Source organism: Bufo bufo, chromosome 3 (genome assembly GCF_905171765.1).
Source record: "Bufo bufo chromosome 3, aBufBuf1.1, whole genome shotgun sequence".
Classification (NCBI taxonomy): Eukaryota; Metazoa; Chordata; class Amphibia; order Anura; family Bufonidae; genus Bufo; species Bufo bufo.
Genome location: NC_053391.1, coordinates 624,681,995 through 624,697,099, shown reverse-complemented (window position 1 = coordinate 624,697,099; position 15,105 = coordinate 624,681,995). Strand labels below are relative to the sequence as shown.

At 43.7% G+C, this 15,105-nt stretch overlaps 1 protein-coding gene across 10 annotated transcripts in view; it reads left to right on the top strand.

Moving 5' to 3' along the window:
• NBEA (neurobeachin) overlaps positions 1–15,105 on the top strand; it is a 630,876-nt gene that overhangs the window by 237,696 nt on the left and 378,075 nt on the right. For all 10 annotated transcript variants that reach the window (XM_040426128.1, XM_040426125.1, XM_040426127.1 and 7 more), the window contains 3 exons: positions 6,180–6,261; positions 8,745–8,868; positions 12,217–12,409. In XM_040426128.1, the coding sequence (XP_040282062.1) occupies positions 6,180–6,261; positions 8,745–8,868; positions 12,217–12,409 (399 nt within the window). The remainder of the gene's footprint in view (positions 1–6,179; positions 6,262–8,744; positions 8,869–12,216; positions 12,410–15,105) is intronic.

Below are 15,105 nucleotides of genomic sequence, written 5' to 3'. Positions count from 1 at the left end.
GGCAGCACCGACCATCTGCTCTCACGAGTAGTGTTGAGCGAATTTGTGTTTTAAGTTCAGCATCGGGTTATCAAAGAATCGCGTTATGGATTCCGCTACCACGGACCATAACGGAATTGAGAATCCATAACACTATTCTTCGATAACCAGAACTTTAGACGCCGAACTTAAAATACAAGTTCGCTCAACGCTACTCACGAGTGTTGTGCCTATTGCTTTCAACCTAGTTCTCAAAAAAATATATATACTACCCAATGAGCGCCTCTCCCTCTTCTTTTTTGCCACATATGCTGCTTCTAATAAATAAATTGCTTATACTGTACCCAAGTGCTTTACATCAAGACAAAGGGGGTCCATCAAAAAATCTCAGTGGGGTCCATGTTTTTGTGCCGATTTAGGTGACTACATTCCACCCTGCTAAGGCCTCATGCACACGACCATATATGTTTTACGGTCTGCAAACCGCAGATCTTCAAAATACGGATACCCTCTGCGTGCCATCTGCATCTTTTTTGAGGATCCATTGACTTCAATGGGTCCTTGGACCTCATTTTGCGGACCAGAATAGGACATGTTCTATAATTTGTGGAACAGACATATGGATGCAAACAGCACATGGTTTGCACCATAAGTGCAATCTGCACAAGAGAATCTTCTAAAAAAGGGATTGTCCAGGACTTAACGGGGTTATCCTAGACCTATAACGCCCAGGCCCCTCATACTGGTCATACTTACCCCTGTCCCCAGAACCCGCGTCGCTTCTGATGGCACCAATAGCAGGCCGCAATGGGAACAAGCCTCCCTAGCATTGTGGGTGGCATTAGGGAGGCTCATTCCCGTCGCGGCCTGCTATTGGTTGCACAATATCCCCAGTCGCCAGATGTTTTGACTGATGGACAACATCACAGGCAGAGAAAGAGGCCGCAGCGCTCGTCTGACAACTGATGGACCACCACTGATCAGCTATTGATGATCTACTGTATCTTGAGGATAGGTTATCAGTTCTTAAAAGGGGTTGTCCAACCCAACAACAAAATTAAAGCCCCAGAAAAATAATAAAATACGCCATGCACCTGCTGATAGCCCATTTATTTTAGCACCACCATTATGGGTGCACTTACTGGTCGTTAGGCCAAGCAACCCCTTTAGTGAAAACTAATTGCTGAAATGTTTTATTTTGTATAATACATACAGTGCAGTAAAAAAACACCACCTTTAAAGCTAACCGTTCCCTGGACGCAGGAGTATTTTCACGCTTTGAGAAGGCATGTTAGGTTTGAGCGTCCTGTCGTTTTCTGGATTTGTAGAAGGTATGGCAGAATATCATCTGACAACATTTCCAGTTCCATGCTTGTGGCAGTCACGCTACTCCTCCTGACTTTCTATGTAAAAATATTCAGCTGTTCTTGGAAATTGGCCAGGATTTAATTATTTCTTCCTCTCCTCTCTCCTTCCAACAAGCCTCCATTTTGAAGATGGATCACAGATCTCTAATGCTCTCCTAAAAGCCCCTGTAGTGCAGCTTGCGTGATTAAATTTGATATCGTTTTAGTCAAATGCACACAAAGTGCTCAGAAACCAGTGTGACTGGGAACAGATATGTCTCTAGCAATTATAAAGTATATGACATGAGAAGAAATTGGTGACATTAATCTGAATAATTACATCCATAGCGGTTACGTTTCCCATGTCCTGATGAAGCAAGCACCCAGAGGAAGTGGTGTGCTGGCCCCTGTGCCTCCCTGTATCCAGCTCCTCGTCCCTTCAGGACAAGAATACAGAGATGCTAGAGAAGGTCTCATTAGTGCACTTGCATGTTCCATTTTGTTTTTCATCTTCCAAAAAGCCAGGTAGGAACATTTTGCCCACAAAGTGTCCTTATGTGTAAGGCTGGGTTCACGTCACGTTTTTCTATCCGTTTAACACATAAAAAATAAATAAATACGTTAAGTGGATGCCTCAGACTGATGTTATACCGTGGCAACCTTTCACCGTTGTAAAAAAAAAAAAAAAAAAATATGCGTTTTTTTTAAACAGACTGTGCAGGATACAAGAACGCGGTTTGCTGCATTTTTGTATCCTTTTTTTCCTAACGTATACGTCAAACAGAGGTATAAAACGTGATGTGAAACCGCCCTAACTACTCAATAATTGCGGCAACACCAGTGACCCCAAGATAGTTCACCAGCCTCATATATTGCCAGGCACAATCACGGCAGATTGCTGGCGCCTTCATTGTCTCTACAGTAAAGAGCCATCGGCTTATTCTGCAGAGGTGACATCACTAGACAGATGTAGAAGTGAGCTTAAATCGCAGAAGGGATTGTGATGTGTGCTGCTACTGTGGTGTGAATAGTATAATCCCAAATAGTCACAGCACTCAGCAATAGTCTGGCTTATTTTAGGGTGCTCGTCACGGTTCTTTTCCTGACTCCACCTCAGGATCCACACTTGTAGTATATATACAAGTAGACAGCACCCCAAATGGTAGATATGCAAATTAGTGTATTTATTCAGCCGGACATGGTGATACACAACAATACAACGTTTCGGGCTAAAGGAAAGGCCTTCATCAGGCTGGGTTGTGACCAGGGTCAGGGAAAGCCTGTGCTACTGTGGTGTGAATAAGGACAATGCCGATGACTATAACTTACAAAAAAAAAAAAACTTTTGGAGCCAGTTTTTAGTGAATTTAGATGTATTTTGCACATAAAAAAAACTCTTTTGTAATATGTTTTTATTAAAATTTTTAGCTGCAGCTACAAGGTTTCACCCTGCATAGCAGCTGTAGAATACCTTTCTGTGATAAATACATCAAGACCGAGTGTATAATTAATTGCTTGTTCTCCAGCCCCTCTCTCTCTTCGTCTGAATAAGCTTCTTAGCTGATGCCACAAATCATCTTAAAAAAATGTCCAGGAGAGCGGATGGAGAACAAGGAATTACACAGCCAGTCTAAAGGATTTATCACTGAATGGTATTCTGCAGCTGCTATGTGCTGTGAAACCTTAAATGCATTGTGCAACCAGTACATATTGATGACCTATCCTCAGGATAGGTCATCAATATCAGATCGGTGGTGGTGTTTTCAAGATTACACTCCGCATTGGCTTAGAAGTCTCGGCAGTGAAGTGTAATTACAGATGCTTGTTCCATTCACTTGAATGGGGTGAACACTTGTAATTACACTGCACCGACGCTACAAGCGAGATGACGCGCAGTGAAATCTTGGAAAGAAAGCAGTGCTCTTATAAGAGACACCTTCTCTCCAAACAGCTGATTGGTGGGGGTGTCTGGAAATGGACCACCACCGATCAGATATTGATGAACTATCCTAGCTCATCAGTATGTACTGGCTGCACAACCCCTTTATTATACAAAAGCTAAAATATATATATATATATATATATAAATATAAAATGTTTATTTATTTTAAATAATACCTATTACAAAATCATCTAAATCATAAAAAAAATAAAAAGTATTCAGGCGCAGAACCGCATTCTGCGACTTTGCCCGGCTCAGAATCTGTCTTGCATCTAGAACTGGCGCTGGATGCGCTGAAGTTATGGAGAGGCCTGCGTCAGCTATGGGGCTTTATTAAGACTGGTGTCTAAAACCTCGGTCTTAATAAGTGTGCCCCATAGTCTCTAAAGGTGTCCATAACCGTTAAACAAAATATCCTACTTTGAAAAGGTCATACATTCTTAGGTACACTTTGTAGATAGGTAAAGAGAGGGCAGCAGGTGGTGGAAGGTCTAGATGGATAAATAGAGCTCGGTATGTGGATTGACTTGGCTGATGCAGAAGAGACAGTGGGTGTCGAGAAAATGCCGTAGATTGAAGTTTGGTAGGCATGAAATGACCGTGGGCCCGCACAATACAGGTCTTTGTGAAGAAAATGACTTGCACCTTAAAGATACTCATCATAGCAAAGGAGTGGAAGCTCCCAAATCACATCAGGACATGCTTCTCCATTAGGGGTTGTGAAACACACCACCACCACCACACCTGTCCATGGGTTGTTTTTGGTATTTGTGCACTGAAGTCATTGGGGCTGAATGTTTTTGGAAGGAAGCAGCCATTTTTTTTTTTTTTTTTTTTTTTAACCCTGGACAATCCCTTTAGTTTAAATGCTGCATTCACATCCAAAGGAGAGAAGCCTAAAGGTTTCTGTTATTACTGCCACATTTAGGATTTATACCCAGAAACTGTACCACAAGTGAATTGCATGGTCCGGGCATATAAACCAAAACTCATCTGTTTTACTGCGGGCCATAATAATGGTCATTACAGTATAGGAAATTCATCTCCGAGACAAATGTTCTATTTCTCAGCACTGCAGAGATGTACTGTATTTGTTGTAAGGTTAAATGTGACTCGTCTAAGCTCCTCCATGATGCTGTACTCCTTGTCTTCAGCTATTTGAGACAGTAGCTCTAAGTATTGCATTTACACAATGTGATGCACATGACCTTTAAAACTCAACAGATTTTTTTCCTTTCTCTTCTCCAAGGCATATGTGTTAGGAAATTAGCGGCAGCGTTTAATGCCTATTTCATTCAGTGTCAGAATATGTACAGTGGAGACACTAATGCTTAGTTTTGCCCTTACTAAACGGTGTTGATTAAAACCTGTGAAGACAAGTTCTTGTATTTGCAGTGAATAATCGCAATGGCCAATGAAAATTCATGATGGCTACTAATAATTCACAAGCACCTCCGTTCTTGGATCTTCCAGACAGCTGTCGTTTAGACCACAGTGTTTGACTTCATGTCTCATCCACATGGATTCCTCCAATCTTTACTAGAAAGGCATTAAGGGGATGGGCCACTTTCTGGCTACTTTTGACCAATGTGTATGTAAGATGACAATATGACACTAATATGGCCTTCTATGCTGTACAGACAGGAGACCTGTCCATAAGATGGCCGCTGATGGACCAGGCAAAAATTACTCCAGACACCTCACTCGGCATACTCCACTCTTTCCAATTCTGACGGGATCGCACAGCATTATAATTATTTATAATACTTTGTTTCCATGCGACACCTTGAATCTACTGCATTGTTCTGACATAATGCCATCGGTGTAATTCTGTAGATAGATATCTGGCAGGGACACACAGCATACCGTGCGATTCTGTCAGAACGGTAAATTCCACCTACCCACATACTGTAACTCGTTTCTCACTCATTTCAGTCTGGCCTTAGCATGCCAAAATACTGGCAGATCATGGACATAAAAAATAAATAAAAATGGAATGTGGGATGAGCCTTAATCGACCAATCTGAGTCATGCAGATTAGCTCTCTCTCCAAAAAGAAGAGAAAGCTGAGCCACTAATGCCACCTGATGTAAGATATCCTATAAGTCAGTGCTCAACCTTTTAAAAAGGCCTTGAGGCATAATTTGGAAAATAGCTAAGCCAGTACCTCATCTGCAGACAGCTGTTTTCGGGTTGATTGCCCCTCATTAGTGCAGAGCAGAGAAAACTGGCATAACTGGGACTGAGGCCTTAGTCAGAGGTTGCAGCTTGCGTGTAGATCCTGCACACTTGTAGGTTCCCTAAGCTTGCGCCCCATCTGGTTCCATAAATGCTTAATTGGTGATAAATCTGCTGACTAGGCAGGCTAAGGAAGTATTGCAATCTGGTGAAGACATTCCTGGGAAACCCCTGTGGGTGAGCATTATCCTGCTTGACAATGCCAGTTGGAAGCCCTACCATGAGAGGCAATACATGTGGCTGCACATATCACTAAGATGTTAGAGTCCTGGGAGTGAAAGTGTGGGAGCTGCTCGTGCTTGTCAGAGGATCAAATTATCCTCTCTACTGGTGGTCTTCAGAGCTGTTTGGAGCCTGTTCACCATGTGTGCATTCCCTCATGTAACCAAGCTCTTACCACCTCCTAACAGCTTGGTCAGAAAAGCCTAGATGAGGGCAATGACGATCCTGCTCATCTCATTCCAATAATGTGCCACCTCACAGTCTGTCAACTGAGCAGAATGGCTTTGAGTGAGTCATAGAGGCATGTATAGTAGTCACTGATCTGTCACCAAGAGGTGATACTTGATGATGGCCACATTCTCATCTCATTCTAAATGTATACTAATATGATGTTAATAAGGAAAATCTGAATAGAAGTTGTAATGACTAAATGCAATTCTTATTCCCTGCAGATCTTGACGGAGCAGGTTTGCACTCAAGTTGTCCACAAACCTCACCCAGAGCCAGACTCAACTGTAAAGATTCAGAATCCAAGTAAGAAGCGGTGAATGTAGATATGACCTGATTCTACTTACCGTACATTTGTTTTGTCTGTTAGAACGTGACATGTCCATCTCACCAGGTTACTATGTTGTAAAACTAACCTGTGTGTCATCTCCTACCATTGCCTTCATGAATTTTCTGCCAGCAGACAGAGCTCATCCAGAATCTTGTGCTCACCAGGCTGTGTTATCGAACGTGCACAAGTCTTAATTTCATGATCTGTCTCCTTATTAAAGTGTAGCTTCGTTTTAGTAGAAAGAAAGAGATGGGACTTCTTAAGTATACTTATCAGAGGAGCGCTGCCTTGTTACAAAGATCATGCCCTGTGCTCTAAAATTCTTGCTTTGGAATGTCGTAAAATAGGGCTTGTCCACTTTCTTTGCTTCTCTGCTCCAAAATGTTGTAACATTTAGCTTTTTTTCATCATTCTAGTCTTGAAAAGTGTGTGGGAAGTGAGCATGGTTGAGCTGATTTAAGCTTGATTTATTAACTGTGACTATAAAAAAAATAAAAACTTATCAGCCGGCCATGCCATCAGTCCTCAGCGACATCGCCCACTTCTATGCCATCAGTTCCTCCCGGTGCCATCGGCTTTCCCCGGTAGTGATGGACGAACATCGGCGGAGACCGTTCACGAACGTGATCAAATGTTCGAGAACCGCAAGTTCGCGACCGGCCCCATTTACTTTAATGGCAGGCGATCCTGAAAAACCTTCAGCTCATATTTGCAGCCACCAAATACTTACTAGAAGTGCACAAATAGTCCCACCACATGGACAGTGATATACCAGAGGGGGATCAATGACAAAAATTCCCACAAAAAATATGTATCTTAATCAGGGGCCATTTTTATGCGTCTTAAAAGGGAAATTCTCTGAAATGTGTCCTGTTGGAGCCTAGAAAAAGGCTATTTTAGGCCACCAGAGTACGTTGTTCCAATGTCGTTTGTCTCTATCTGTAGCTGAGGTAACGCAGCAAAACCGCAAAAAAATTCTGTACTACCCAAATGCACTATATAGAAAGTATATTATTAGTATATCACACCCCTGCTTCAATCAGTTTTTTTGGGGGGCGACTGGTATATCACATCAGTAGCGTTTGGTACTCTGTGTAGCTGCGGTATCGCAGCAGAACCGCACACAACTGCTGCACAATACAAATGCACTATAATATACTTTCGATGTTAGAAAGTATATTATAAGTATATTACACCCCTCAGTAAGTCACACCTGTCGATAGCACACCTATACCAGTCCTTATAAGGACTTTTGTGGCCCTATTAGCTGGCATTTGGTGTCCCTAACAGCCTGTCCCTGCTCCATACAGCAACCTCTCCTTACACTGGCAAAAGACTGAATGTAAAATGACGGCCAGATCAATTGGCTGTCCTGTCCCACCTGATGGATGTGTCATGGGTCAAAGTTCTTCACAATGTAAAAGAATATGGCACTGGCGGACATCTCCATATGTAAAGTTCGCCGCGAAACGACCACCGGGCGAACCACAAGGCCATCGGCTCTCCCCAGTGCCATCGGCTACCACCGGTGCCATCTGTCCCCAGCGCTAGTGAAATCAAATTCTTACCTTTCCTGCTAGGGGCACCGCTGACACTCCACAGCTCTTCCACCATCCTCTTCATGCGATGCACTGGGACCTGATGTCACACAGCATTAGGTCATAGTGCATGCTTATGCCGGCGGGAGTGGTGAGTAATGGCTAGCACTTCACTCTCACTCCGTGGTCACATGGTACAAACAAATCCTTAATGCCGAAAATTAGCATCGAGGATTTTTTTTGTGTCATGTAGGTTAGGCTACTTTCACATTAGCGTTTTTTGCGGATCTGTCATGGATCTGCAAAAACGCTTCTGTTACCATAATACAACCGCATGCATCCGTCATGAACGTATCCGGTTGTATTATGTCTTATATAGCCATGACGGATCCGTCATGAACACGATTGAAAGTCAATGGGGGACGGATCCGTTTTCTATTGTGTCAGAGAAAACTGATCAATCCCCATTGACTTAGATGGTATGTCAGGATGGATCCGTCTTGCACCCCACCACATCGCGGACAGAAAAACGCTGCTTGCAGCGTTATTCTGTCCGCGATGAGGACGCAACCAAACGGAACGGAATGCATTTTGGTGCACTCCGTTTCGTTCAGTTTTGTCCCCATTGACAATGAATAGGGACAAAACTGAAGTGTTTTCTTCCGCTATTGAGATCCTATGACAGATCTCAATAGCGGACTTGAAAACGCTAGTGTGAAAGTAGCCTGATAGATAAAGGTCTTTACCAGGGGAAATGAAAACGCTAGTGTGAAACTCTGTTGATTTGAGTAATCATGGGGCCCCTACTTCAGACCCTAGTTTGGGTCATTCCACTTTCTCTTTTTATCTGGTTAAGGCAAACACTTTTGTAGAACAATCTTGAAGATGTTTAAAAGTATAACTGTGATTTTTATTCTTAGTGATTCTGAAGGTGGTCGCCACTCTGCTTAAGAACTCTACTCCAAGCTCTGAGCTGATGGAAGTAAGACGCCTGTTCCTCTCCGACATGATAAAGCTTTTTAGCAACAGTCGTGAGAATCGGAGGTGGGTTTGTTTTCTACTCTTCCTGATTCCACTTGTCTTCTCCTTTGCTTTATAATCTTCTGTTACCCTTAGTACATTCACCTATATGTTTCATGGCAGTTCCTAATGAACATCAGCAGTGTCTGCAATAAAGAGGTCCTGAATACTTGTATATCCCTTTAAATAATCCTGGAACATTTTAACTAAAGAACTGTTATTACACCTGCAAATGTCAACTCTGTGTTACCATACTCCTTGTCAATAGGATGCATCTCTACATAGCCTGTATTCATTATGCAGGTTCAGGGTGCGTCAAGACAAGTCTGATTGACAACTGCGTGTCAGCATTCCTTTTCTCAATCTATGCATAATTTTCCAGTAGGAATAACAGAGGGTTGGCAGAATGCAGAGTTCTAAGCAGATTTTTACTTAATGAAGAATACAAGCAGACAGGACAGTCAGGATATCTGATATATTGAGGCTGCAGCAGGCCCCCAGTATAGCATGTCATTTATAGCTCTAGTGTCCTCTTGTTGCCCATATATACTGGGCTCTCTCTCAGGAAATGGTCTGGGCTGTTAAACAGGTTGTCTGGTTTGGTGAGATCTCAGGATCAGCCTGCAATAAGGAACTGGTAAGTACTTACCTGGCAGAGTCTGTGCCGCCACTTCAGTTCTTCTGGCCTTGGTCTGTTTACTCGCCTGCAGCAAAGACGTGACGATGACCACATGTGACCACTGCGGCCTGTACTGTGCACTGCTGAGGCCAGTGATTGGCTTCAGAGGTGACATCTGGTTGACATGACATCATCACTGCAGCCCAGTAACTGCAGCCTGGCCCGGAGAATTGGAGTGGCAATGTGGGACCTGCCAGGTAAGTACTTACAAGTTCTTAATTGCTAGCTGATTCCAAAGGTTGTCCAATTTTCTCCTGAAAGTAGACATCCTTAAAGGGGTTTTCGATGATGACCTATTGATGACCTATCCTGAGAAAAGCTCATCAGTATCAGAGGGTAGGGAGTCGACACCAACATCCCCACCAATCAGATGTGTTGGGAAGCTTTTGGTACCGTAAATTGGCAGAGTACTAAAGGCTCCATCCACTCTGTAATTTCTGGCACCGGCATACTGCAGCTCATACCCCATTTACTTAAAGGGGTTCTCCGGGAATTAAGAAAATGAAAATACTTAAATATTACTTTAGTATAAATATATTCCCAAATGCATTTCGTTAGCTATAATGGTTCATTTTGTCTGGGGAGCAATCATTAGGAGAAATAAAATGGCCGCCGTCCTATTAGTTCACACAAAACCTGTCCTAATCACACAGCAGGACAAGTTACTTCACAACACTGAAGTAAAGAGCTGCCTCATTCTCCTCTTACTTGTCAGGGTTTATAATCCTTAATGCAGTTGATAAGATCTTCAGCTGAATCTCTTTAGGAATGGAGTTCATGAGGAGACATGAAGTACAGAGAGGACAGACAGGGCAGACTGTGGTAACGGAGACTACATACAAGTGCTGTTGCTGATTATCTACACCCCCACTATCCTCTCTGTACTTCATGTCTCCTAATGAACTCCATTCCTATAGAGATTCATCTGAAGATCATATTAAACTGTATTCAGGATTATAATCCCAGACAAGTAAGACAGGAAGATAGTGCAGCTCTTCAACTTGTCCTCCTGTGTAATTAGGACAGGTTTTGTGTGGACTAGTAGGATGGCGGGCATTTTATTTTTCCTAATGATTGCTCCCCGGACAAAACAAGACATTATAACTAATGGTAATATATTTGTAATGAATTAATATTTAAATATTTTCATTTTTTTAATTCCCGGAGAACCCCTTTAAATAGGGGCTGAGTTGCAATGCCCTGGCATGTCCACTATACACTGTATAGTTTCCAAAGTCAGCAGCTGCCAAAAACAGCTGATCACTGGGGGTGTGAGGTGTCGGACTCCCACCAATGTGATATTGATGATCGATGCCGAGTCCCTAAATTTTATTAGAAATACCTAAGAAGTCCTCTCATTTTGTGGTCTTAATGGAAGATCTCTACTGGCAGCCTTAGCATCAGAGGGATGACTCTATCAAGAAATTACAGTTCCTCAGGCACATTTACTTTTACACTTACTGCGGCCTCTGTAAAAATGAAGTGAAATTGTTAGTAATAGAAATTGCTCTCAACAGACATTGAAATCAATGGAATAATATTCTACGGTAATGGCTTCTATTTACCAGTAGTATTGTTGTTCATTTTAAGGTATGAGACAGAAGTCTTCTTTTATGTTATGCTGTGTGCAGCTATAACCAGGAAACTTGGTCTGGCAACACTTAGAGTATTGTCTTCCAATGATTGTTGTCGGGGAAGTATTGCATATGAAAGATTGTGAGCCACCATTCAAAAATCAAGCTGAATAAACCAGTGGACTGTTGTGCTTTGTAGCTGTATGGATAGGGACCTGGGGGAGAAGGCATGTGATTCCAGCATGAGAACATACACCCTGCCCATGTACTGGCTTTCTATAAGGCCTGATTCAGACAGGTAATTTCTGTCTGTGTGCTATCCAGACCTCAGAGCACAAGGATTCATTAAAGGCCATCTGTTAGCAGATTTGTACCTCTGAAACTGGCTGACCTGTCGCATGTGCACTTGGCAGCTGAAGACATCTGTGTTGGTCCCATGTTCATATGTGTCCGCATTGCTGAGGATTTTCTTTTTAGTTTTAATATATGCAAATGAGCCTCTAGGAGCAATGGGGGCGTTGCCTTTACTCTTAGAGACGCGGCTCTCTCTGCAGTTGCTGCACCCTCTGTACTTTCATTGACCGGGCCAGGCAGTGAAAATGTGATCATGCCTGGCCCTGACTTCTCCTAAAGTCAATCAAAGTGCAGAGGGCGCAGCAGTTGCAGAGAGAGCTGAATCTCAACGAGTAAAGGCCACACCCCATTGCTCCTACAGGCTCATTTGCATATAATAAAACATCATTTTTCTCAGCAGTGCGGACACATATGAACATGGGAACAACACAGATGTCTTCAGCTGCCAAGTGCACATGTAACAGGTCAGCCAGTGTCATAGGGACAAATCTGCTGACAGATGCCCTTTAAAGCCAATGGTGCAATTCACACGTCTGCAGCATTTACCACTCTTATCCATGTTACATCCAAGACTCATTCAATTGATTTAAATCTATGCACTTGGATGGCATACAGATACCTACCTGTTTTTTAGACCGAAATTGGAACAGCCATCTGAATCCAACCTATGAGAGGCATGATTAAAATAGGCCAAAATATAACAGTTCTGTTAATTCTTTTTAATATATGTATGTGCCCCCCTTTATATATACCTCTTTATTCCAGGTGCCTCCTACAATGCTCAGTGTGGCAGGACTGGATGTTTTCTCTCGGATACATAAATCCCAAAACCTCTGAGGAGCAGAAGATCACGGAGATGGTGTACAACATTTTTCGGATACTGCTGTACCACGCCATCAAATATGAATGGGGGGGCTGGAGAGTCTGGGTGGACACGCTCTCCATAGCTCATTCCAAGGTATGGCTTGCCTTCAGGAGTCCCTCAAATTCACCTCAAGCTCTTATACATATTTATCTGGTGCCACCTTGTGGACTCTTGAGTTCAGCTGCTCTCGTCTGTATGTGGCACTGTGAGGAGTGCCCGTCGCTTAGTCTTATGGCTAGGCCTGAAATACTAGACGTGTAGATAATTCATCTTCCACTACATGACAATATGGGTAATTAATAATCGTGTGTAATTGCTTTATAAGCCAAAAAGGGTGTGATATCATTGAATACGCTTATGCAGATCAATAGGAGGAAGAGGATGAGAGCTGAAAAAGCTAAATGTCATAGCTCCCCATAGATAGAGACGTATTGCGTTGTGTAGGGGGAGATAAGCGGCTGCCAGACACTGCCAGCACCACCTATCTTGGTGGAAACAACAGGATCATTGATCTGCGAAATCTGTAATGTCTTTGACCATGTATGTATCTTTGGAGTAATGACAAGGAGCATGCCCACTCACTAAATGGTTGTGCCAAAGCTGTGGTGTGCCCCCCTGCACCATCCAATACCTATGCTTTTAAGGGTTACCTATAGGTGTCGCTATTATAACATTATATAGAGCAGTGGTGGCGAACCTATGGCACGGGTGCCAGAGGCGGCACGCAAAGCCTTCTCTGTGGGCACCCGCACCCTGGAAAAAGTCTATGGTGTACTAATATGCCTTAGACTTTTCCTGCCATTCATCAGCGCAGGGCGCACTATGCACAGCACAGGCAGCGCACTGAATGTAGGCAGGCTTTAATAGCTAAATGATAAAGTACATGGAAGTTATACTATATTGGACTGTACTGTTCTGGTTAAATTGCCATGTTGGCACTTTACAATAAATAAGTGGGTTTTGGTTTGCAGTTTGGGTACTTGGCCTCTAAAAGGTTCGCCATCACTGGTCTAAAGCATTTGCTCAATTAGAGGTTGAGTACATTACATGCGTTGACTTGTACAACTTGTCATAGAGGATGGAAATGGCAGTATTATGTCTGTATGGGGTGGTAGCGGTTGTATGTACATATTCATACACTATATGAATATATATATATATATATATATATATATAGGGTCAGACTGGCCCAGAGTAACAGAAGAATCTTCTGGTGGTTCCAGGCCAGGTTCTGATACCATAATGGGCCCAAGATCCAAGAGAAAAGAACCCATTTGGCTGTCTTTAGTGCCGACCACTTGTCGCTAGGGTCTATTTCTTTGATTCAAAACCCATTAAACTTTATGGATGATATAGCAGTTGGGCCTCAAGAATAATTTCCTTTGGTGGGCCCTAGGATCCCCAGTCTGCACTGCGGTTGGATAGAGAGAGACAGGGATGTTGGATAGAGAGAGAGAGGGATGTTGGATAGATAGATAATTTGTGCATTTACATGCGTTCCTGTGTGTTAGGCCTCATGCACACAACAGTATTTTTTCACGGTCCGCAAAACGGGGTTCCGTTGATCCGTGACCGTTTTTTCGTCCGTGGGCCTTCCTTGATTTTTGGTGTCCGCCTGGCCGTGCGGAGCCAAACGGATCCGTCCTGACTTACAATGCAAGTCAATGTGGACGGATCCGTTTGACGTTGACACAATATGGTGCAATTGCAAACGGATCCGTCTCCCATTGACTTTCAATGTAAAGTCAGGAGTTAATATACCATCGGATCAGAGTTTTCTCCAATCCGATGGTATATTTTAACTTGAAGCGTCCCCATCACCATGGGAACGCCTCTATGTTAGAATATACTGTCGGATATGAGTTAGATCGTGAAACTCAGATCCGACAGTATATTCTAAAACAGAGGCGTTCCCATGGTGATGTGGACGCTTCAAGTTAGAATATACTAAGAACTGTGTACATGACTGCCCCCTGCTGCCTGGCAGCACCCGATCTCTTACAGGGGGCTGTGATCCGCACAATTAACCCCTCAGGTGCTGCACCTGAGGGGGGTTAATTGTGTGTATCATAGTCCCCTGTAAGAGATCAGGGGCTGCCAGGCAGCAGGGGGCAGACCCCCTCGGCCCCCCCCTCCCTCCCTCTATTGTATTAATTTCATTGGTGGCACAGTGTGCGGCCCCCCCGGCCCCCCCTCCCTCTATTGTATTATTTTCATTGGTGGCACAGTGTGCGGCCCCCCCCCCTCCCTCCCTCTATTGTATTATTTTCATTGGTGGCACAGTGTGCGGCCCCCCCTCCCTCCCTCTATTGTATTATTTTCATTGGTGGCACAGTGTGCGGCCCCCCCTCCCTCCCTCTATTGTATTATTTTCATTGGTGGCACAGTGTGTGGCCTCCCCTCTCCCCCCCCCCCTGATCATTGGTGGCAGCGGAGAGTTCCGATCGGAGTCCCAGTTTAATCGCTGGGGCTCCGATCGGTAACCATGGCAACCAGGACGCTACTGCAGTCCTGGTTGCCATGGTTACTTAGCAATATTAGAAGCATCATACTTACCTGCTGCGCTGTCTGTGACCGGCCGGGAGCTCCTCCTACTGGTAAGTGATAGGTCTGTGCGGCACATTGTTTAATGATCTGTCACTTACCAGTAGGAGGAGCTCCCGGCCGGTCACAGACAGCGCAGCAGGTAAGTATGATGCTTCTAATATTGCTAAGTAAGGGGAGGCCGCACACTGTGCCACCAATGAAAATAATACAATAGAGGGAGGGAGGGGGGGGGGCCACACTGG